Here is a 26,420-nt window from a genome sequence, read left to right on the forward strand (position 1 = left end):
TATTTTGCCCAGCGGGAGCATGTAGACTGCAAAGAGTAATGGTGATAATACAGAACCCTGTGGAATTCCATAGGCAAGTGGCACTGGATTAGAGTGTGTGTGCCCAGACATACTTGCTGTGTCCTGTGTTATCTATAACCTTGACATTTGAAATATGCTTGTAACGTAAACAAAAATGTTTTAGATTCTGTAACTAAAATAATCTTATGAGTTTCACTACCTGGAATATGAAGAGACGTCCCAGAGCAATATTTTAAAGAAGCACCTCAATTTTACAGTTTACAATGAATTTTTGCATAGAACATTAAAACGTAAAACATACACATATGGCAGCTTTTCCTGCATAAATAAACCTCTAGAATCAGGGCCGGCGCTACCATAGAGGCAAAGGGGGAAATTGCCCCAGGGCCCCAGAGCTTGTAGGGGCCCCCAGTGGCTACAAGAGGAAACATTCTTTTTTTCAAATCAACCTTATAGTTTTTGAGAAAATCGATTTTAAAGTTTCAAAGGAAAAAAAATACACATTTAAAAACCTGCCGACTTTAATGGTTAATAGCAAATCCACCTTAAGTGCTAGAAACCCTAAATTTGCAGGATATGTTAAGGAGATCATTGGAAATAAGAGGAAAAAAACGTTTTCAAAAAGACTTTATAGTTTTTGAGAAAACGATTTTAAAGTTTCGAAGGAAAAAAGTATACTTTTAAATGCGGTAAGTGTCACTTTTAGTAGCAAATCTAACGGTAGTGTAATTTTACATGCATCAAAAGAGAGAGCAATACATTTCCTGACGGGGTTTCCTGGGGGTCCATACAAGCCACAGCGTTTTGGCCAGGAATCGCTGTACAGCCGCAATATGGCTGTATGAAGATCCCTGGCATTTTTTCCTATTTTCCCAGTTTTTTTTATGTTTAGAGTGTGGGAATTTTTTTTTTAATTATGTGGGGTCCCCCCTCCTGAAACTTTTTAACCCCTTGTCCCCCATGCAGGCTGGGGTAGTCAGAATGTGGAGCTCCGACCGATTGGGGCTTCATACCCTGACTATACCAGCTGCAAAAAAGGTCCCTTAATGCCGATTTTTGTTCCGGGGTATATGTTGGGGGGGCCCCCCAGGTTTATTTTGCCCTGGGGCCCCATTGTTGCTTAAACCGGCCCTGTCTAGAATTCATGGGGGCAGGCACAGACTGGCCCGGGGGGATGGAGGGCGATCTCCCCCCGGGCCACCTCCAGCCTCTGTGTTTTGGGCTGCTGGCTGGATGCCTAACAAAAGAGGAAAAGGCCGACTTCTTACCTCTTTCCCTCTCTAAGGGCTGGTTCAGACGGACGTTTGCAGAGCGTTTACTGCCAGCGTTCGGGGCTTGGCGTTAAACGCTCCCATTCAAGTGAATGGGAGCATTTGTACCAAGCTTTTATGCGCGTTTGCACAAACGCGGCGTTCGGGTCCCGATTTTTACTGGCGTTCAAGGAGCCCCTGGAAGCTACATGTTGCTTCCAGGGGCGGTTAACCGCGACGGGTAATGTCCCTCTAGGGGAAGAAAAAACGCGACCGCATCCGAACGCAATGCGAACGCTGCTGAAAGCCCGAACGCATCACGAACGCAACGCCAACGAACGCGACGCCTCCAAACGTCCGTCTGAACCAGCCCTAATAAAGGTCCCCCTCCTGCATCCTGGTGAGTGGAGAGGCTGCAGTGATCAGTCTCACCTGGCCCGACAGAGGATCAGCTGACCGGCCAGCTTGACCAGTACGTGCAGGCAATGCACAGTACTGTTATTCTTCCTGATAGATGTGCCCCGCCCCTGTCTTAGCAGCAATTTTAAAGTGTGTCTGCTAGCACAGTGACTTCAGAGGTGAATGAAGAGACAGAACTGATGTGTAGCTGGGAGCATCTCTTGAACACATAGGCCTCAATTCACTAAGCTTTACCAAACACTTTATCAAACGTTTTATAATTTACCTCATGGGTAAAATCTAATTTTGAATTCAATAAGGTGTTATATATTTATCGAATGCTTTATTGATAAAACGTTCAATATATCTATAACACCTTTGTGAATTCAAAATTAGATTTTACCTATGAGGTAACTTATCAAACGTTTCATAAAGTGTTTGATAAAGCTTAGTGAATTGAGGCCATAGAAGGCAGAGGAGGCAGGACTGTGTAAGCTGTAAACTCAGGACAATTTGAGATTAGATTGATTGCCAACCTGACTTTTTTGATCTCCCTTATCTTTTGTTCTGCCAGTGTGTGTGTCTCTTCTTTCCAGGTCCCCCTCCTCCCCTGCTATCTCCTCTCTCCCAAATGTTATGGCTTCTTTCATCAGCATGTCTTTCCCAAATGGGACAGAGAAGGCTGCAGTCAGTGGAATAGCTAAAAAGCTTTGGGCCCCAGTGCAAGTTTTACATGGGGCTCCCAAGCACTCTATACATAACAATTGATACGGAGCACCAAAACCAATCAAGCACAACCACAGTGTCAGAGGTGCAAGAAAGGGATGGGAAACAATGTGTTAATGATTACTACTATTTAAAGCATCTATAGAAGGGCATATTACCAACACAGGACCAATATAGAGTAAGTACTCTGGTTGAGGGTGGGCCCCTCGGTGCCCCTCTGGCCCCCTCAGCAACCCCTATTTCTATGCCACTGGCTGCAGTTCTGGTGAGATCTCTGCCGTTTCTGTTTTCCCCATGCTCTTTCTTCTTGCGTCTCCTCCACCATGTCCCCATCTTTTTTATGTACTCATTTCTCTTTTCCACATTCCTCTCCCTCTTGTCTCATTTTTTAATGCTGGACTGGTGCGCACCATGGCGAGAGTGCAGGCCGTGGCGGTTTTCAAGCCCATATGGTTGCGGGCCAGAGTTTGACACATATGATCTAGAGTCATGTGACAATGTTGTCTTTGTTAACCAGGAAGTGTTAAATAATGTTTACTGAGCGAGCAGAGAAAGAAAAGAGAGCAGAGAAAGAAAAGAGAACAGTTGCGTGTTCCTGAGAGAAACCAAAGCATGGTGTCTGTGTGCAGTTTATCCTCCTCAGAGATCTGCTTTCACTCACAAAACAAGATTAGAAAGCAGCATCAGGTCGGTTATCTCACCTTTGAAATTAAAATGACAACAAAAACCCTTCAAACAGATGTTACATGGTTTAGGACTTTCTTTCTTGCTGGGTGATGAAATGTATTGCATAGATAAGAACAAGATAAGAAAAGAAAACTTTTGTTTTCACATTTCATATAGCATAAAAACATTGGATAGTAATTTCTGACTTTTTTTTATTTCCTAGGTGCAGGATATGATGACAGAACAATCAAACAGGAAAAGGCAGATGATGCTATCCCACCTGGACAAGTATACACATATTCCTGGGATATCCCAGAAAGTTATGGACCCGCTGATTCTGACTCTCAGTGTATAACATCTGCCTATTACTCTCACAGCAATACAACATATGACATAAATACTGGTTTATTTGGTGTTCTCCTAATCTGCAAGCCAGGTATTACATTTATCTTTATAATTATTTGTTTGCCAACTGGCATAGGAATATGTTTCCAGGTATGCCTTATAACCCTACCTGATTTGTAATAATGAGCTAACAATTGTACTTTACTCCTGTAGGACTTAAAGTACTTGGGAAGCTGTAGAAAACAACAGCAATTCGGTGTGCTCACATTAAGCTACCAGCTACCCTGGTTGTATGTGTGTGTGTAGTTATAGTCTGCTACGCTTATTATAGTCTAGAATAAATGACCAATATGTGTTTGGCACATGGAAGGAGACTGGATGACTGGGGGAATCCCACACAAACATGGGAAGAACATACACATTCAGTGCAGGATAGTATGCTGTGAGGTAATATTGCTAATCATTGTCAATATGCCACTATGCATCCCAAAATTAAATAATAAGTAAAACCAAAGTACTTCATTAATGTACTATGATATTACTGTTCTAGGAGGGGCTTTGTTTGAGTTAGTACAATGCAACCTACAGTGATATGGTGACCAAGGCAACCTCAAAACTGTGGCCAATTTAGTTGTAACATCACTGGCCAAAATCCAACATTAGCCAGCCAATGTGCAAAATAGAGATGGCCCGAACCTTCGATTTTAGGTTCGCGAACGGGGTTTTCGCGAACTTCCGCAAAAGGTTCGGTTTGCGCAAACTTTCGCGGACCGCAATAGACTTCAATGGGAATGCGAACTTTGAAAACTAGAAACATTTATGCTGGCCACAAAAGTGCTGGAAAAGATGTTTCAAGGTGTCTAACACCTGAGTTTTTTCAGTGACTACAAGAGGGGAAAAAAGAAATTTCAAAAAGACCTTATAGTTTTTGAGAAAATTGATTTTAAAGATCTCCTTCTGACGTGGGAAAATTAAACGTCCGCCGACTTTAGCGGTTAATAGCAAAGCCCCTTTAAAAGCTAAAAACATCAAAATTGCTGGGAATGTTAACCACTTCCCGACCGCCCAACGCACAGAGGCGGCCAGAAAGTGGACCCCGCAAGGACCGCCGCATGCACAGAGGCGGCGGTCCTTGTAGGGGCATGGGCGGCGCGATCGCGTCATTCGTGACGCGATCGACCACCGGGGACTGGCTCCGCCCACCTCGTGCTGTAACCCGCCGGCCGTTCGGAAGCGCCGGAGGGTTACTAGCACCCGGATCGCCGCATACAAAGTGTATAATACACTTTGTAATGTATAAAAAGTGTATTATACAGGCTGCCCCCTGCCCTGGTGGTCCCAGTGTCCGAGGGACCACCAGGGAAGGCTGCAGCCACCCTAGTCTGCACCCAAGCACACTGATTTCCCCCCCCTGCCCCCTGATCGCCCACAGCACCCCTCAGACCCCCCCCTGCCCACCCCCCAGACCACTGTTTGCACCCAATCACCCCCCTAATCACCCATCAATCACTCCCTGTCACTATCTGTCAACGCTATTTTTTTATTCCCTAAACTGCCCCCTGCTCCCTCCTGATCACCCCCCCCCACCCCTCAGATTCTCCCCAGACCCCGCTCCCCCAGACCCCCCCCCCCCCCCTGTGTACTGTATGCATCTATCCCCCTGATCACCTGTCAATCACCTATCAACCACCTGTCAATCACCCATCAATCACCCCCTGTCACTGCCACCCATCAATCAGCTGCTAACCTGCCCCTTGCGGGCAATCTGATCACCCACCCACACCAATAGATCGCCCGCATATCCGACGTCAGATCACCTCCCAAGTGCAGCGTTTACATCTGTTCTCTACCCTAAACACCCACTAATTACCCATCACTCACCCATCAATCACCCCCTATCACCAGCTGTCACTGTTACCCATCAGATCAGACCCTAATCTGCCCCTTGCGGGCACCTAATCACCCGCCTACATGCTCAGATTGCCCTCAGACCCCCCATTATCAATTCGCCAGTGCAATATTTACATCTGTTCTTCCCTGTAATATCCCACTGATCACCTGTCAATCACCTGTCAATCACCCATCAATCACCCCCTGTCACTGCCACCCATCAATCACCCCCTGTCACTGCCACCCATCAATCAGCCCCTAACCTGCCCCTTGCGGGCAATCTGATCACCCACCCACACCAATAGATCGCCCGCAGATCCGAAGTCAGATCATCTCCCAAGTGCAGTGTTTACATCTGTTCTCTACCCTAAACACCCACTAATTACCCATCAATCACCCATCAATCACCCCTATCATCACCTGTCACTGTTACCCATCAGATCAGACCCTAATCTGCCCCTTGCGGGCACCCAATCACCCGCCTACACGCTCAGATTGCCCTCAGACCCCCCCTTATCAATTCGCCAGTGCAATATTTACATCTGTTCTTACCTGTAATAACCCACTGATCACCTGTCAATCACCTGTCAATCACCCATCAATCACCCCCTGTCACTGCCACCCATCAATCACCCCCTGTCACTGCCGCCCATCAATCAGCCCCTAACCTGCCCCTTGCGGGCAATCTGATCACCCACCCACACCAATAGATCGCCCGCAGATCTGACGTCCGATCACCTCCCAAGTGCAGTGTTTACATCTGTTCTCTACCCTAAACACCCACTAATTACCCATCAATCACCCCCTGTCACTGCTACCTATCAGATTAGACCCCTATCTGCCCCTAGGGCACTCAATCACCCACCCACACCCTCAGAATGCCCTCAGACCCCAGCCCCGATCACCTCGCCAGTGCATTGCTTGCATCTATTCCCCCCTCTAAGCACACCTTGAGACATCCAGCAATCACCTCCTGTCACCCCCTAGCACACCTACCCATCAGATCAGGCCCTAATTTGCCCCGTGTGGGCTCCTGATCACTCGGCCAAACCCTCAGATCCCCCTCAGACCCCCTTCCGATCACCTCCCCAGTGCATTGATTGCATCTATTTTCCCCTCTAACCACCCCCTGAGACACCCATCAATCACCTCCTGTCACCCCCCTAGCACTCCTATCCATCAGATCAGGCCCAATACAACCTTTCATCTAAAAGGCCACCCTGCTTATGGCCGGTTCCACGAAATTCGCCCCCTCATAGACCACCTGTCATCAAAATTTGCAGATGCTTATACCCCTGAACAGTCATTTTGAGACATTTGGTTTCCAGACTTCTCACGGTTTTGGGCCCGTAAAATGCCAGGGCGGTATAGGAACCCCACAAGTGACCCCATTTTAGAAAAAAAGACACCCCAAGGTATTCTGTTAGGTTTATGACAAGTTCATAGAAGATTTTATTTTTTGTCAAAAGTTAGCGGAAATTGATTTTTATTGTTTTTTTTTCCACAAAGTGTCATTTTTCACTAACTTGTGACAAAAAATAAAATCTTCTATGAACTCGCCATATACCTAACGGAATACCTTGGGGTGTCTTCTTTCTAAAATGGGGTCACTTGTGGGGTTCCTATACTGCCCTGGCATTTTAGGGGCCCTAAACCGTGAGGAGTAGTCTAGAAAACAAATGCCTCAAAATGACCTGTGAATAGGACGTTGGGCCCCTTAGCGCACCTAGGCTGCAAAAAAGTGTCACACATGTGGTATCGCCGTACTCAGGAGAAGTAGTATAATGTGTTTTGGGGTGTATTTTTACACATACCCATGCTGAGTGTGAGAAATCTCTCTGTAAATGGACAATTGTGTGTAAAAAAAATCAAACTAATGTCATTTATAGAGATATCTCTCCCACCCAGCATGGTTACGTGTAAAAATACACCCCAAAACACATTATACTACTCCTCTTGAGTATGGCGGTACCACATGTGTGGCACTTTTTTACACCCCAAGTGCACAAAGGGGCCCAAAGTCCAATGAGTACCTTTAGGATTTCACAGGACTTTGGGCCCCTTAGCGCAGTTAGGGTGCAAAAAAGTGCCACACATGTGGTATCGCCGTACTCAGGAGAAGTAGTATAATGTGTTTTGGGGTGTATTTTTACACATACCCATGCTGAGTGGGATAAATATCTGTGTAAATGGACAATTGTGTGTAAAAAAAAAATCAAACAATTGTCATTTACAGAGATATTTCTCCCACCCAGCATGGGTATGTGTAAAAATACACCCCAAAACACATTATACTACTTCTCCTGAGTACGGCAATAGCACATGTGTGGCACTTTTTTGCAGCCTAACTGCGCTAAGGGGCCCAAAGTCCAATGAGCACCTTTAGGCTTTACAGGGGTGCTTACAATTTAGCATAGTGAGTCCGTGGCAGATTTCATTTTTTTTGTCGCAAGTTAGAAGAAATGGAAACCTTTTTTTTTTTTGTCACAAAGTGTCATTTTCCGCTTACTTGTGACAAAAAATAATATCTTCTATGAACTCACTATGCCTCTCAGTGAATACTTTGGGATGTCTTCTTTCCAAAATGGGGTCATTTGGGGGTATTTATACTATCCTGGAATTCTAGCCCCTCATGAAACATGTCAGGTGGTCAGAAAAGGCAGAGATGCTGGAAAATGGGAAAATTCACTTTTTGCACCATAGTTTGTAAACGCTATAACTTTTACCCAAACCAATAAATATAGGCTGAATGTTTTTTTTTTAATAAAAAACATGTTTGTCCACATTTTTCGCGCTGCATGTATACAGAAATTTTACTTTATTTAAAAAATGTCAGCACAGAAAGTTAAAAAAATCATTTTTTTGACAAAATTCGCAGCAGCAATCAAATAGCACCAAAAGAAAGCTTTATTAGTGACAAGAAAAGGAGCCAAAATTCATTTAGGTGGTAGGTTGTATGAGCGAGCAATAAACCGTGAAAGCTGCAGTGGTCTGAATGGAAAAAAAGTGCCTGGTCCTTAAGGGGGGTAAAGCCCACGGTCCTCAAGTGGTTAAGTAGAATAGTGGGAACAAGAGTAAATATTTTTTTTCAAAAAGACTTTATACTTTTTGAGAAAATCAATTTTAAAGTTTCAAAGTAAAAAGAGTCGATTCATTAAAAAGAACCGGATGATTCATGAACCGTTAGTATAGCTTAGAATTCGTCCTGAGCAGGACGTATAGCTGCCGTCTCCTGCTGTCTCTCCCCACCTGCCTTCACCTGTCACCCTCACCTAGCCTGGCACCCGGTGCATCCATGGGTGCACCGGATGCCAGGCTAGGTAAGGGTGACAGGTGAGGAGGTGGGGAGAGACAGCAGGAGCCGGGAGCTATGCGTCCGAAACGACGCATTCTCTGCTATCTGGGAGGCGTCGTAGATCTTCATTCAACTTAATTGAAGATCGCAAGATAAGAGGATACTGTATTCGTTGGATCGTTTACCGAGGATATTGGCGTGGGAATTTTTTTTTTAAAGGTACAGGTAAGTATTTATGGTTAATTTACAATGATAAAATACTTTTCTCGTGGTTGTGTTTTTATTTCATTTAACCCTTTGTGGAAATGGGTAAGGGGTACTTTGTACCCCTATACTCATTTCTCCTGGGAGAGGGTTGGGCATCTGGGGTCCCCTTCTTAAAGGGGACTCCCAGATGCCACCATGACCCCCCTCCAGGGAGTCGTCGCCCCCACCTCCTCCTAGGGCACCGGAGGTGGGGAAGAGCCCCTTGTCCATGGATTGGACAAGGGCTCCGGGGGGGGGGGGTGAGAGGGAAGGCTTGGCCGCCTCTCCTCCCCCTGCGCCCCCCATACCATGGACCATGCGAGCTGGTATAGCTCAGGGTGCGAAGCCCCAGTTGGCTGGGGCTCCGCATTCTGGCTATCCCAGCCTGCATGGGGGACAAGGAGTTACAGAGGCTCGGGAGGGGGGATCCCACGCCATTTTTTTTTCAGATTTCCCACACTCAGCACATGAAAATAAAAAAATAAAAAAACATTTTTTTAAAGGACTTCCGAGGCCACAAATGTGAAAAAAGTTAAATACCTTTTCATAATCCAGATCCGTGGAGGACGCCATCCGCGCCCTCCTGTTCATTCTGCCATGGCTCCCGCAGTAATACCAGCCTCGGTCGGGTCCCGCCCCCTCCGAACGGGTCGGGTTCTCATTCCCCCTCGATATGGCCGCCACAGATTGACACAATTGCGGCTGCACAGCTCTAGGAACTCCTCCCGATGCGTCCGATGTATGCACGCATATTGATGACGCGGCAGGAGGAGGCCCTAGAGTTGCGCAGCCGCAATCGCGCCTATGCGGACTGCACAGCCGCAGCAATCTGTGGCAGCCATATTGACGGGGAATGAGAACCCGACCCGCTCGGAGGGGGCGGGACCCGACCGGGGCCAGTATTACTGCGGGAGCCATGGTGGAATTAACTGGATCTAAATTATGAAAAGGTATTTAACTTTTTCACATTAACTTTTTTCACATTTGTGGCCTCGGAAGTCCTTTAAATATTGTTTCCTGCTATCTTTTTAACATATCCTCCTGTTGCTAAGATGTAAGGGGCCTTTGTTATTAACTGCTAAAGTCGGCGGGTGATAACCAACCAGAGTTATAGGGGTGCAAAAGTGCTGAATTCTGCCATTGGCTTTTATTGGCTCCCTATTTCACTTTCAAAAATCCCAAATCTTTTCAAAGGACGATGGCTCAGCAGTGGCACATTTTCTAGCATTGTAGGGACAGTTAGGGGGATCATAACTGGTGAGTTTCGGGCCCCTAGGCCAAAGAGGTCATAGCCTAGGGTCACAAAAACCTGTTTATTTTGGCAATGTTAATGGTGGCGATTCTGACGAACATAAATCGCAGCTATGGCCGATAGCAAAGTCTGAATCTCACAACATGTCTCACGCAGGTGGGAAGGCATATTGTTGTACTTGCACTCCAATGTTGGGTTCCCTACATATCTGCAAACCAGAGTTACGGGGGTGCAAAAGTGCTAAAATCCCCATAGGCTTTCATTGGGGCCTCCTATTTTACTTTCCACATCTCACATTTTTTCAAAGGGCGATAGCTCAGCAGTGGCACATTTTCTAGCATTGTAGGGACTCTTAGGGGGATCATGACTGGTGAGTTTCGGGCCCCTAGGCCAAAGAGGTCATAGCCTAGGGTCACAAAAACCTGTATATTTTTGCAAAGGTACTGGTGGCGATTCTGATGAACATAAATCGCAGCCATGGCCGTTAGCAAAGTCTGAATCTCATGACATGTCTCATGCAGGTAGAACATTTCCATAGGCTTTCATAGGGGCCTAGGGTTTTGAGGGTACAAAAGCGCAGGTTTCTCCCCGAGCGGTACGGCTGAGCAGCCCCAAATTTTATGGCTTTGTATGGAGTTTAAGGGGGCTCGGGGCTGGTGAGTTTCGGGCCCTTACCTTACCATTCGGCTGAAACTGCGCTTTTTTACCCTCAAAACCTAGGCCCCAATGAAAGCCTATGGGAGATTTTAGCACTTTTACATCCCTGTAACTCTGTTTTGCAGAGATGTAGGGAACCCAACATTGGAGTGCAAGTACAACAATATGCCTTCTACCTGCATGAGACATGTCGTGAGATTCAGACTTTGCTAACGGCCATGGCTGCGATTTATGTTCGTCAGAATCGCCACCATTAACATTGCCAAAATAAACAGGTTTTTGTGACCCTAGGCTATGACCTCTTTGGCCTATGGGCCCGAAACTCACCAGTCATTATCCCCCTAAGAGTCCCTACAATGCTAGAAAATGTGCCACTGCTGAGCCATCGTCCTTTGAAAAGATTTGGGATTTTTGAAAGTGAAATAGGGGGCCCAATAAAAGCCAATGGCAGAATTCAGCACTTTTGCACCCCTGTAACTCTGGTTGGTTATCACCCACCGACTTTAGCAGTTAATAGCAAAGGCCCCTTACATCCTAGCAACACCAAATTTGCAGGATATGTTAAAAAGATAGCAGGAAACAATATTTAAAGGACTTCCGAGGCCACAAATGGGAAAAAGTTAAATACCTTTTCATAATCCAGATCCATGGAGAACGTCATCCGCGCTCTCCTGTTCATTCCGCCATGGCTCCTGCAGTAATACCGGTCACGGTCGGGTCCCGACCCCTCCGAGTGGGTCGGGTTCTCATTCCCCCCTCAATATGGCCGCCACAGATTGCCGCAGTTGTGCAGTCTGCATAGACGCTATTGCGGCTGCGCAGCTCTAGGACTCCTCCTGATGCGTCCAATGCATATTGATGACGCGGCGGGAGGAGGCCCTAAAGCTGCGCAGCCGCAATCACGTCTATGTGGACTGCGCAGCCGCAGCAATCTGTGGGGGCCATATTGAGGGTGCAATGAGAACTCGACCCGTTCGGTTGGGTCGGGACCCGACTGGGGCTGGTATTACTGCGGGAGCCATGGCGGAATGAATGGTAGGGCGCGGATGGCGTCCTCCATGGATCTGGATTATGAAAAGGTATTTAACTTTTTTTCACATTTGTGGCCTTGGAAGTCCTTGAAAAAAAAAGATTTTTTTTTTATTATTTTTATGTGCTGAGTGTGGGAAATCTGACAAAAAAAATGGCGTGGGTGTCAGAATTCTAGCGGTTTTATTTATGCAGGAAAAGGTGTCATATGTATAAATTTTAAGTTTTAATGTTCTATGCAAAATTTCATTGTAAACTGCAAAGTTAGAGTACTTTATATTGCTCTATGACATCTCAGCATTTTCCAGGCTGTGAGGCCTATAAGATTATTCTAGCTACAAGAAGCCAGAACATTCTTGTTTATGTTAGTGCGTAGCCTTGACATTTAAAGAGGCTTCTGTGTAAAGACTGGGAACAAGTTAAACTCACATTACTGCAGCAATCTTATTTGCTTATTAATTACACATAAATATGATCAATTTAAATATTAATAATCAGTACAGCCCTTCTAAAGAAAGACATAATTATTGTTAAACCCTATATAATATAATTTAATACTTTGAAATATATTTTGAAATGCTGGATTCTTCCAGTGATGATTTGAGACAGTAAAACATTCTCGTGGGATTGTTTTGGTTCTGGAGAATTGTTGACGTGTTCTGGGTACCAGGCTGTCTCAGTTAGCTAAACACTGAAAGCTGATAACACATGATGTTTTGGGGACCGGCTTTATAAAATAAAACAAAAGAAGGTGTTTTCCCAATTAGTTAAAGAGGACAAATTATGCCACCTGCTGGTTTAATAGTCTTATAAAATTAATACTATTTGTTATGAAATGATGACCTCTGCCTGTGGAAAAATATTACATTTATTTATTTATAAGAAAGGCAAATATATAGAAAATGATTGTATATGATTAAGATTTAATTTGAAATTATTCCTTATATGAGTAATTGTTTTAAGAAGAATTATATAATAAGCTTTATATTTAAATGAGTATATTAAAAGCCCTGTATGCTTCAATAAGCCTTAAATTGCTGAAGGCTCTTACAGGTCCGAGTACAGTGTTTTAGTGTCAACCTGACCTGGGAAAGTACAGACACATTCCAAAAACTAATTAGCAGAAGGGGATATTATCAGAAATGCATCATGAATGACATTGTTTAGTCTCAATGTCTGGAGCAGCCAGCAGACAAGATGGCTGGTGATGTCCATTTTTAATTAATTGCGTCAGAAATGACCTAATTAGAATGTGTAAACATTGCAAACCTGAGTAAATTCCCACAAGATAAGGTAATTAAGGAATTTATAAACAATAATATTATGATTAAGGTATTCAAAACAAAAAAGTGTTATGGTTATTTTAAATGTCAAAGACAGTGAGCTACGCATGGAAGCTTTAGCCAATCAGAACCTGGGATTCAGGGAAAGTCCAGATTAGGCAGCCATATTGCATCCAACCCCTATAAAAGTAGGAGCTGAAGCTCATAGTTGCAGAAGCCCAACAATCTCCTGAGAAGACACATGAGGCAGAAGCTACCTTCCCACAAGTGGTCCTAGATGCTGAAGAGATGACAGAGAAGGGGTAATATGCTTAATATTCTGGTGATTTACTTTATTAATTTTTCAGCATTAAGTTTTGTTAAGATGTTAGTAAGAAGTTTTTTTAGAAGCTATTTTTTATGCTATTTCTTGAAGAAGATTACTGCAAGTTTTACACAGCTATTATATACACAGCTATTGATACAGATGAGACTACTTTTGATCTTATTCTACATAACACAACTGTTCTATTCTTTTTTGAATGTACTTAGAAGATTGATGATCGCTTGGCTCTAAAGCCTTGATGAGATGGAATACTGTTAGAAGGAAACACTACTTGGAACTGTTCATATTTTGTATATATGCTGTATGATAAGCAAATGCTATTTTTTATATAAAATCTTATACTGAGTTCTCTGATTCATTTCAAGGTATACCATCAATCTATAATTACTGTTATAGAGGGTTCAGACCCCACTATGCCGGATTTATATGATAGCAACGCTTTAAGGGCTGGTACTTTACTGAGTTAGCAATCATGAAAAAGGCAAGAACCAAAACAGGTTTTTGACGTGGGGTCCCCCCTCCCGAGCCTCTGTAACCTCTTGTCCCCCATGCAGGCTGGGATAGCCAGAATGCGGAGCCCTGGGCGACTGTGGCTTCCCACCCTGAGCTATACCAGCCCACATGGTCCATGGTATGGGGGGCCCTGGGGGGCTGCCAAGCCTTCCCCTCCCGGAGCCCTTGTCCAATCCCTGGGGGGGTTCATGGTGGCATCTGGGAGTCTCCTTTAAGAAGGGGACCCCAGATGCCCACCTCCCTCCCAGGAGAAATGAGGTACCCCTTACACAATTCCACAAAGTTTTAAATGAAATACAAACACGACCATGGGAAAAAATCCTTTAATGCTCTTAATTAACCAGAAATACTTACCTGTACCTTTAAAAAAATTCCCATGCCAATATCCTCGGTAAACGATCCAATGAATACAGTATCCTCTTATCTTGCGATCTTCAATTAAGTTGATTGAAGATCTCCGATGCCCCCCACATAGCAGAGAATGCGTCCTTTGGGACGCATAGATAATGGCTCCCGCTGTCTCTCCCCACCTGCCTTCACCTGTCACCCTCACCTAGGCTGGCACCTGGTGCACCCATGCGTGCACCGAGTGCCAGCCTAGGTGAGGGTGACAGGTAAAGGCAGGTGGGGAGAGACAGCGGGAGCCGGCAGCTATACGTCCTGCACAGGACGCATTCTAAGCTATACTAACGGTTCATGAATCATCCGGTTCTTTTTAATGAATCGGTTCTTTTTTAATGAATCAGCTCTTTTTTTTGTGAAACTTTAAAATCGATTTTCTCAAAAAGTATAAGGTCTATTTTTTAATTTTTTTTTACATTTTTTCCTCTTGTTCCCACTATTCTACTTAAAGTGGACTGAAATTAAAAATACAAGATTTCAGAAATGAAATCTATTTTCTAAATTATAATAAAAGATAGCAGCCTATTTTCAGCTGCATGATGACAAATATAAAATATTTTACATTTATTGGAGAAACCCCTCCCTTCCTTTCAAATTGCCGGGACAGAATCCGGCAAAATGCTGGAGTAGATGGTGTCCAGCAAAGGAGGAATTGCTAATGGCTGCCACCTGTATAACCCTAGTTATGCAAAGAGAAGGGTGAAAAGCAGGCACTGAAATGCTCATAGGCTTGAAGGAGTGTTTATTTATCTTTGTGTCAGAGTGGTGCAACTAAATATTTTGAATTAAAAAAAATGTTTGGTTTGGGTCCGCTTTAACATTCCCAGCAATTTCTGTGTTTCTAGCTTTTAAAGTGGCTTTGCTATTAACCGCTAAAGTCGGCGGGCGTTTAATTTTCCCACGGTCAGAAGGAGATCTTTAAAATTAATTTTCTCAAAAACTATAAGGTCTTTTTGAAAAAAATGTTTCCCTCTTGCAGTCACTGAAAAAACTCAGGTGTTAAACACCTTGAAACATCTTTTCCATTACTTTTGTGGCCAGCATAAATGTTTCTAGTTTTCAAAGTTCGCCTCCCCATTGAAGTCTATTGCGGTTCGCAAAAGTTCCTGCGAACCTAACTTTTTGCGGAAGTTCGCGAACCTGGTTCGCAAACCGAAAATCGGAGGTTTGGGCCATCTCTACAAAGCAGGAGTCGGCAGCAGGAATCAATCAGGTTAGCGTGGTCAGGTTACAAAGCAGGAGTCGGCAACAGGGAATCAATCAGAGGTTATCAAGGTAAGGATAAAAGAAGTCATTGGCAACAGGAATCAATCAGGACGAGAGCGCATACCCAGCAACAAGCCAAAGCTAAATGCTATCACGAGCGATGTCTGGGGGCACTCACCATGCATAAATACAAGGACTAACCAATCAGAAACAAACAGAATCGAAAACAACCAATAGGAGCCCGGTGTTAGAGGCCTGCAGCGGGTCGGGTACCCGCGGGTAACTCGAAATGCTGGTCGGTTCAGATACCCGAATTGATTTTGGGTGCGGGTAGCGAGTTACGGGTGCTGGTAGGGTTGCGGGTAGCTGTCTGCGGGTAGTGAGGAGGGGAAGCAGCGCCAGGAGGGGCAGTTGGGACAGCGACAGGGAGGGGGGCCAGAACTCCCTCACCCGGGTCCCCTCCTTCAGCTCTCTCCTCCTCCAGAGTAGCGGCAGTGCTGCAGGCGGAGGATTACTCACCTTCTAACTTCCGTTCCAAGCGTTGGCAGCGTCCTCTCGTCACAGGTCTCCGCCTTCAATGCCGGCCACTGTGCTTCCTGATTGGCGGAAGCACAGTGGGCGGCATTGAAGGCGGAGACCTGTGACGAGGGGACGCTGCCAGCACTTGGAACGCGGAAGTTAGAAGGTGAGTAATCCTCCGCCCGCCCGCAGCGCCGCCGCTATTCTGAAAGAGGGGACCCAGGTGAGAGAGGAGGGGGGGGGGGGGCTCTGGCCCCCACTGGGGGACAACTATGCTACACTGGGGGACAACTATGCTAGCTACACTGGGGGACAACTATTCTAGCTACACTGAAGGACAACTATGCTAGCTACACTGGGGGACAACTATGCTAGCTACACTGGGGGACAACTATGCTAGCTACACTGGGTGACAACTATGCTGGCTACACTGGGGGACAACTATGCTGGCTACACTGGGGGACAACTATGCTGGCTACACTGGGGGACAACTATGCTGGCAACACTGGGAACTATGCAAATGTGCACTTTAGAAGAAAATTTTAAGTCGCGGGTAGCGGGTCGGGTAGCGGGCCTGCAGGCCGCGGGTCAGGTGCGGGTAGCGGTTCTTCAGTTGCGGGTATCAAATTCACCAAAAAGCGGGTCAGGTGTGGGTAGCGGGTCGCGGGTGCGGGTCGGGTGCGGGTTTTAAAAAGTGGACCCGCGCAGGCCTCTACCCAGCGTGTCAGCTGACATGCAACACACACACACACACACACACACACACACACACACACACACACACACACACACACACACACACACACACACACACACACACACACACACACACACACACACACACACACACACACACACACACACACACACACACACACACACACACACACACACACACACACACATGGTTGCTGTTTACATCGGTGGAGCCTGTACTGAGAACGTGTCCTCCACCTGTCCAATGGGAGCTGAGCCCTGTCCTGCGCTCCAGTGACGTCAGAGGCTCGCCGGGACCCAGAAATCCGAGCTGCAGCCTGGTCTCGACGTTCTGCCACACAGGTATTACACCCCGCAGATTATTGTAGGTAGGTAGCCAGGTCTAGGTGCCCCCAGTATAGCTTAGCCAGGTACAGGTGTCCCCCAGTATAGACTAACTAGGTACAGGTGTCCCCCAGTATATGTTAGCAAGGTACAGGTGTCACCCAGTATAGGCGAGGTAGGTCCGGGTGCCCACAGTATAGGCTAGCTGGGTACAGGTGTCCCCCAGTATAGGCCAGCTAGGTACAGGTGTCCACCAGTATAGGCTAGCTAGGTACAGGTGTCCCCCAGTATAGGCGAGGTAGATACAGGTGTCGCCTAGTATAAGCTAGCTAGGTACAGGTGTCCCCCAGTATAGGCTAGCTAGGTATAGGTGTCCCCCAGGATAGGCTAGGTAGGAAATGAGAAATAGTGGGAAAAAAATTCTGCAAAAAGCCACAAGATGGTGCTATGGGCCATGTAGTGCATGGATATACCAGCAATTTGAATGGAGTAATAAAGAATGGACAGCTTTTCCCTAAATCTCCACAAGATGGTGCCAGAGAGCACAAAGAAAATTATGTATAAGTGCAAGGTATGAAAGCTCACAAAAGGGCACTCACGTATTAAAAACCTTTTTTGTCTTGAAAAAACTCTCGTCCAGCGAGTGAAACGTGCTGACTGTTTCAGGAAATCCCAGGCCACCGTAGGAACTTGACTGTGTGAAGCCTGCGAACAGCCGTGGTGGATTGCGCAGCAAGGAACCACCAGACAGGTTCATGGAAGTGCTGGAGAAAGTTAATGGAGGAGCTAGAGGGAGTTTTGAGTAAGTGGGAACGCCCATGTGCTTGTACCTCAGTCCAGCAGCAATCCAAGGTCTGTAGAGTAGTGATGCTAGGATACCCCTCAATCACGGATTCGACTATTCGGCCGTGGTTTAAAAAAAATCCGGAAATGGCATGATTAATTTCCGAATTTAAAATGGACTCACGAATTCGACCCAGATTTTTTCTGTGAATGAGGCAATCATGGGAATTCACGGCCGTGATCACGGAAAAGAATTTTAGCTAATAGCAAAGCCCCCATACATGCTACAATCACCAAAATTGCATGGATTATAAAGGTGAGATGTGGCTACAACTTAAAAAAAAAATCAAAAATCACTTTTAGTTTTTGAGAAAATCGATTTTAAAATTTCAAACAAAAAAGTATTCGTGATTAAAAAGCCGCCAAAACCTTCCGACTTTAGTAGTTAATGGGATGGTGGTGCATGATGGTGAATAATTACAATACACTTTAGATCATGGCATCCTGTCTCATGGTATTTATATACATTTTATTTGTATTTATTAGAATGTGCTGCTATTTTTTGAAGTAGGTAGGTACAAGTGTCCCCCAGTATAGGCTAGCTAGGTACAGGAGTCCCCCAGTATAGATAGCAAGGCACAGGTGTCCCCCAGTATAAGTTTGTTCGGTATAGGGGCTCCATGAAAGGTTAGTCAGCAATAGGCTAGCTATTATAGGTGACCCCCCCCCCCCCCCCCGATCCCCCTGCTCTTACTCACCTAGCCTCTATCCAGTGATCGCAGCAGCCTATTGACACAACTCTGATATTCTATATGGGGAGGATCGAGACTGCGTGTGACGCAGGGGCGTAGCTAGAAATCATGGGGCCCCATAGCAAAGTTTTGATTGGGCCCACTCACAAGTCATTTTTTTTATAATGTACAGTACCTATGTCTACACATTTTAAGTAATTAGAGGTACCAGCAGTATGGGCAGTTGGAGGGTCCTCCCTGATGTATAGCTAACCCTCGTCACACACACGTCAGTTTTGGCAGTGGAGCACTGAAGGACAGTTACATACCTCTTTGCGTTCCTCTCAGTACTTGTGGGGGGGGTAGGAGGTCACCACTGAGAGTGTAGCTGGGGTCGGGAAATGTCAGTGTGGGTGCGGGGGAGAGAGAAGTCATTGTGGGTGATGGGGGCGGGAGAGGTCAGTTTAGGTGCTACTGGAGGGGGTAGGAGGTGTGGAGTAGGTAGGAGGGCAGTGTGGGGCGCTACTGGGGTGGGGAGAGGTGCTATGGAGGAATGGGTCAGTGTGGTTAGTGGGACAGGTCAGTGATGATGCTAGCAGAGGGAGAAGTTAGTGTGGGTGATGGAGATAGGAGAGGTCACTGTAGGTGCTGTTGGGGGTTAGGAGGTCAGTGTGTGTACTGCTGGGGATGGGAGAGATTCTGCTAGGGGAGGAAGGTGTCATTGTGGGTGCTTTGAGAGGGGGAGGTCAGTGTGGGTGTTGGCAGAGAGTAAAGTCAGTGTAGGTGATCGAGACAAGAGAGATTACTGTAGGTGCAGCATAGGGGGGGAGGGGGTGGTAGGAGGTCACTGTGGATGGCTGGTGGGGATAGCAGAGGTCCTTTTGGGGGAAGGAAAGGTCAGTGTGTGTGCTGGGAGTAGAAGCCTCCTGTCCACTCCAAAGTTTCCAGTGTCATGTGGGCGGAGCTTCCCACTGACGGTAGGCGGGGCTTAGCACAATCAGTGGGCGGAGCTATCCTCGACATGAGGCGGGGCCTCATATTCGAACTGATGGAATAACGTCAGGAAAAATATCAAAGGGCATCAAAAGCCTCTCTCCTTGCACCTTCCTGTTCCTACCTGGTTGGTGGGGAGGAGGTATCAGAAATGTCACTCACACTGTCACACAGCTGCTCCTGTCTCTTTCTCCATCTTTCTGTGCCCCCTCCAGTGCTATGGCCGGGTGCAGATGGATTGTGGAGAGAGCAGAGTCTGGAAGCTCAGTACTGCTCTGTTCCGGAACCCAGCCGGAACGAAGTAGTAGATGTCGGGACCAGAGCGATATCAATCCATTCTGAGTGAGCACATTAAGAAATAGTCCCCTCCCACCTGCCTGCCCTCCCTCTACAACCTGCCTTGGTGTGGAGGGGATGAGGGGGATTGGGGTGATTACGATGCTGGTCCAGTGGGATGTAATAAGGGAAAAATCAAACAACAACAAATTTCACAGGCAGCCTGGATCAGCAGATGCTATGCCTGCTACGGTGGTTCCTACGCCACTGGCGTGACTTCATGACGTTAATTACATCATCAATGTCATAATGTCATGCACAATCCTGTTCCTCCCCATAGAGAATACTGGAGCTGTGCGGGAGGCTGCGAGGATTGCTGGATAGAGGCTTGGTGAGAAAGAGTGGGGGAACGAGGTGGATTGGGGGGTGGGGGTCACCTATACTAGGTAGCCTATTGCTAGCTAACATCTATTGGAGCCCATACACCGAACAAACTTATACTGAGGGATACCTATGAATTGTATAACTTTTTGAGTGGAATGCCTGAAACTGTTGTCGGGCATATCGCTCTTTGCAAAATTTTCTTGCCCAACACCGTGTCAGGCATACCACTCAGGAGGTTAAAAGATTTTCACTGCATGTGTTAAATTGTTTTATGGACACATTTAGCTGATCATTCATAGCGGTTAGTATTAAGAACTAGTGTTACTAGTTAAGGTTGGGGAAACAATTCATTTATAGAATAGTAATCTTTATTATCATTGTGACAACCAAAATTGTACAACAAAATTCTAGAGTGCAATTTTCCAGAAAAAGCAAAACAACATAACATTACATATTATCATTGTGACAACCAAAATTGTACAACAAAATTCTAGAGTGCAATTTTCCAGAAAAAGCAAAACAACATAACATTACATTCCTACATACATTGCATTGCACACACCCCTTATTAACATGGCCGCTTAGCAGTATTTAACATAATAATGGCTGAAGGATATTTAATGGCTTTAATCTATTTGTCTTAGTTTTTATAAGTCTAATGTTAATGGTATATTTGGAGTTGAGGTAAACATATGTGAAAGATTAGGGTCTGGTGTGGTTAGCAAATTTTGAGTACTGTACCGTAAATTTTAGAGTTAGGAACAGAAGGGACCTGTAGTCATCAAGAGGTTAGGGGTAGATACAGAAGAGGTGTTAGTTTGGCATAGTACAAGAGGCAAGGTAAGTGTAATGCTAGGTGGGGTTGGGACAACCAGGATCCAGAAAATACACACATACATCTCAAAACACCAGATGTATTTTCTGTTAGACATAGGTGCTGAATATACATTTACTCTTGCGACCATCAATGCGTGACAAAGTGTAAGAAAGAACTATTGGTCGATTTAAAGTAAACCTATCTTCTGAAAACTTGTGCTAAAAGCTACTTTAAGGGCTAACATATTCCTAGCTCAGGAATTACTAGTGATTACTGTAAAGTGTAAGGTATATGCAGACTAACCATATGAAACATAACAATTATTAGTGATTGTGTTATCATTCTTCAAACTCTTAGTAGTGAACCTTTCATTAATTTTCCTTTTTTGAGTACAATGCAACTAGCCACAGTAAAAAAATAAAAAAATAAAAGGAAAAATATAAAACATACATTTTTCTTTCATTAACAGGAACCCTTTCAGAAAGTGGATATCAGCACGGAGTCCAAGAAAAGATAATGTCCATAGCAGTATTTGATGAAAGTAAGTTTTTTTTTTAAAGTACTCCTACATATATGTCCATAACACCGTGTTAAAATGAATACAATTCCATATTAACTGAAAGAAATAAAAAAACAAAAACAAATATTGGTTTCCATTTTTACTGTTTCTCCGTGATGCCAAAAGTGACATCACTTCCAATAATCCACTGGCACTTCCACAGTTTCTGCTGTTAGGCAAAGGCACCCAGACCAGGCAAAGGGAGAAAAGGAGAAAACAATTAGGGGATATATAGAGACCTATTTAACCACTTAGCAACTTCTGCCACGCTTTTCTACGTCCTTGTTTATAACCTGTTTATAAACACCTATAAACACATGTAAATACTTGGTTCTGTTTTTTATTTTTAGAAAACAGAGTTAATATAGCACCATCTGTGGCCGAAAAGTAAAACTACTTCCAAATACACCATTATACACTTACCATAGAAAAATTAAATACATTTTCATTATTTTTTTAACTCCTTCACCCCTAACCCAAAATAAAATTGTATCGCGATACATTGTACTAGGGACACAATTTAAACATTGTAATAACCAGGACAAATGGGTAAATAAAATGTGTATGTTTTATCTACAATAGCACATTTTATTTTTAAACTACAATGGCTGAAAGCTGAGAAATGGTGATTTGTTTTCTTTTTTTATCTCCTTCTTCCCTGTCAAATGCATATAAAATAATATAATTCTTAGCATAAAGTACTGCCCAAAGAAAGCCTAGTTTGTCCCGAAAAAAAATAATATATAGATTATTTATTTCAGTGTGATAATTAGCGACAAAGTTATCACCGAATGAATGGGAAGAGCTTTTGAAGGGGAAAAAACCTGTGGTAGAGAACTGGTTAAGGAAGAAATAAAAAGTGGGGGGAGGGGAGTGAGTTACAAATACAGTCATGGCTGAAATTGTTGGCACCCCAGACATTTTTCCAGAAAATCAATATAGGTAGAAAAAAACAACGTTTTGTAAAAAATAATACCTTTTAATGGCTAACTAATAGAGTTAAATGATGCAAGCTTTCTGGGATCTAGTCCCCTTCTTCAGGCATATTTCCAGATGTTAGCTGAAGTAAAACACTGATGCAGATAAATGGTAAACTCGAAGATGACAGTTGTGCTGGTTTTCTTCGTGTTTACCATTTATCTGCATCAGTGTTTTACTTCAGCTAACATCTGGAAATATGCCTGAAGAAGGGGACTAGATCCCAGAAAGCTTGCATCATTTAACTCTATTAGCCATTAAAAGGTATTATTTTTTACAAAACGTTGTTTTTTTCTACCTATATAATTTGTTTGGCTAACACGGTACAGAAACTTTTTTGCTACTATCCAGAAAATCAAGAATTTCTTACAGAAAAATGTTGCAGTTAACACATGCTTTGCTATACACATCTTTAATGCCTTTGTGTGTATTGGAAGAAAGCAAAAAAAAAGGGAGGAAAAAAGCAAATTGGACATAATGTCACACAAAACTCCAAAAATGGTCTGGACAAACGTATTGGCACCCTTTCAAAATTGTGGATAAAAAAGATTGCTCCAAGCATGTGATGCACCTTTAAACTCATCTGGGTCAAGTAACAGGTGTGGAAAATGTAAAAATCACACCTGAAAGCAGATAAAAAGTAGAGAGAACTTCACTTAGTGTGTGTCTGTGTGTGTAACACTAAGCATGGACAACAGAAAGAGGAAAAGATAATTGTCTGTGGAATTGAGAACCCAAATTGTGGAAACATATCAACCATCTCAAGGTTACAAGTCCATTTCCACATATCTAGATTTACCTTTCTTACAATATCAAGAAGTTTGCAACCCATGGCACTGTATCTAACAGTGATGAGTGAAAATGCCAATATTCTTTTGCTTCGACAAGCGGAAATTCGCTCGAATAATTTCGCTTTTTTTGCCTAATATTTGCAAACTTTTTTTGTGGTTAATAGCAAAGCCCGCTAGAATCTCCAAATTTGCAGGGTATGTTGAGGAGAAAAGTGGGGACAAGCGGGACGTTTTTTTTTCAAAAGGACCTTATAGTTTTTGAGAAAATCAGATAATGTAGCAACCTAATGGTAGTGTAAATTTACATATATCAAAAGTAAGAGCAATGAATTTCATGACAGGGTTTCCGAGGGGGTCCATACGCAGTGCGTACGGACTCCTTGGAAACTCCATGGAAGTGGAAACACTTTGGCCAGGGATTGCTATACAACCGCCATAAGGCTGCATAAGGATCCCTGGCAACTTTACCTATTTTTTAAAACATTTTTTTTTGTTTAAAGTGTGGGATTTTTTTAAAAAAATTAGTTGGTCCCCCCTCCAAAACCTCCTTAAGCCCTTGTCCCCTATGCAGGCTGGGATAGCCAGAATGCGGAGAGTGAAGCTTCGCACCCTGAGCTATACCAGCCCACATGGTCCATGGTATGGTATGGCAAATCCTCCCCCTCTCCTGTACCTTTAAAAAAAATGCTTCCACGTCAAAATACTCAGAAATGTCCCACGCCAATATGGTTGAAGATGTCCGCGCACCCACTGCAACACATCACCGCTCCCCATGCAGCTCTAGTTATACTCGTGACCACCCACGCCAGCACACTGGAGCACCCATAGCACCCTGATAACGGGTGCCAGTGTGGGTGGGACGATAGGTGCAGTGGACTCGGAAAAGAGCGGGAGCCACGGAGGACAGAGCTCTAGCTATACTAAGATTAGCTAGAGCCAAAGCATCTTTAAATTTGGCTCGAAGACACCCCATTTGTCCATTAACAGACCAAAGGGAATCAGAAGGATCCTCAATGGTCTGTTAATAGACCAATGGGGAGCTTTGGAGCAAAATTCAAAGATGCTACGCTTCTAGCTATACTTAGTGAAGCTAGAGATACGCGGGGAGCGATGGTGTGTGGCAGTGGGTGCGCGGAGATCTTCAATCAAGATTGCAACATTAGAGGATATTGGCGTGGGACATTTCATAGGATATTGGTGCTGGAACATTTTTTTTTAGAGTTCGAGGTAAGTATTTATGGTTAACTAAGAACAATTAAGGACTTTTCTTGTTGTCATTTTTTATTTCATTTAACCCTTTGTGGAAATGGGTAAGGGGTACTTTGTACCCTTATACTTATTTCTCTTGGGGAGGGGGCTGGTATCTGGGGCTCCCCTTCTTAAAGTGGACTCCCAGATGCCACTAGGCAGGGCGTCATCGCCCCTACCTCCTCTTGGGACACCAGAGGTTGGGTCCTGTCAATGGATTGGACAAGGGCTCTGGGGGAGAGGGGAGGCTTGGCCGGGCCCTCTTCTCCAGAGTCCCCCATACCATGGACCTTGCAGGCTGGTATAGCTCAGAGTGCGAAGCCCCATGCGTTAGGGGCTCTGCATCCTGGCTATCCCAGCCTGCATGGGTGACAAGAAGTTAAAGAGGCTTGGGAGGGGGAAATCCATGTCATTTTTTTTTAATTTCCCACACTCTGAACAAAAAAAACATGTTTTAAAAAATAAGTAAAGTTGCCAGGGATGCTTATACAGCCTTATTGAGGCTCTATAGCGATCCATGGCCAAAGCGTTGCCACTTCCATGGGGTTTCCAGGGGTCCGTACGCATTGCGTTTGGACCCCCTGGTCACCCTGTCACATAATTCATTGCTCTTTCTTTTGATATATGTAAATTTACACTACCGTTAGGTTGCTACATTATCTGTCATTCACCGCATTTAAGTGTATACTTTTTTCCTATCGTAAATTTAAAATCGGTTTCTCTAAAACTATAAGGTATTTTTGAAAAAATATTTTTTTCTTGTGCCTACTTTTCTCCTTAATATAACTTGCAAATTTGGTGATTTTATCTGGTAAGGGGGCTTTGCTCCTAACCACAAAAGTCGGTAAACATTAGGCGAAAACACGAATATTTTGCGTATATACATGTAAAATCTCGAAAGCAAAAATGCGAAAATGTATATTGGAGAAGAAAGACTGGCACTAGATGCTGGCCAAAGGGATACTGCCTTCACCGGATTATGTACTTCATGCCCAATTGTGCACTCGGAGGCAGTCAATGCATGTATTGAAAGAAAAGTGAGTGAGGCACTAATCGTTGCAAAAGAAGGTACCTTTAATCCACGGTGGCACAATACATCAGGGTACACAGTGGGGGTGAGGGAGGCCTGACAGCTGTTTTGCTTTAACCTAAGCTTCCTCAGAGGCCAATAGAAAGAACCTTTCAATACAAAAATGCGAAAATGTAAGCATATTTTCATGAAAAAAAAATCTCAAACGAAAATGCTTTGCCGAAAATTCACAAGCAACACTGGTAGCTAATCTCTCTGAGCGTGAACGGAAGAGAAAAGTTGATAAAAGGTTGCAACACAGGATAGTCTCTATGGTGGTTAAGCAGCCCCAAACAAATTCCATAGAAATTTAAGCTGTCCTGCAGGCTCAGGGAGCATCAGTGTAAGTGCTAAATATCCATTGACATTTAAATGAAATGAAACGCTATGGCAGTAGACCTAGGAGGACCCCACTGCTGACACAGAGACATAAAAAAGCAAGACTACAGTTTGCCAAAATGAACTTGAGTAAGCCAACATCTTTCTGGGAAAACATCTTGTGGACAGATGAAGCCAAGATAGAGCTTTTTAGTAAAGCACATCATTCTACTGTTTACTGAAAAAGAAAAGAACACATTACCTACATCGAAATATGATGGAGGTTCAATGATGTTTTGATGTTGTTTTGGTGCCTCTGGCACTGGGTGCCCTGAATGTGTGCAAGACATCACAAAATCTGATTACCAAAGGATTTTGGGTGGCACTGTAGAGCCCAGTGCCAGAAAA

General features: G+C 44.4%; 1 protein-coding gene across 2 annotated transcripts in view; it reads left to right on the forward strand.

Annotated features, from left to right (window-relative positions):
- Nucleotides 1-26,420, forward strand: part of LOC137527537 (coagulation factor VIII-like) — a 506,000-nt gene that overhangs the window by 69,507 nt on the left and 410,073 nt on the right. For both annotated transcript variants that reach the window (XM_068248081.1, XM_068248082.1), the window contains exons 4-5: nt 3,286-3,498; nt 21,519-21,590. In XM_068248081.1, coding sequence (XP_068104182.1) covers nt 3,286-3,498; nt 21,519-21,590 — 285 coding nt within the window. The remainder of the gene's footprint in view (nt 1-3,285; nt 3,499-21,518; nt 21,591-26,420) is intronic.

This window comes from Hyperolius riggenbachi, chromosome 8 (genome assembly GCF_040937935.1).
Source record: "Hyperolius riggenbachi isolate aHypRig1 chromosome 8, aHypRig1.pri, whole genome shotgun sequence".
In the NCBI taxonomy this organism is placed as follows: domain Eukaryota; kingdom Metazoa; phylum Chordata; class Amphibia; order Anura; family Hyperoliidae; genus Hyperolius; species Hyperolius riggenbachi.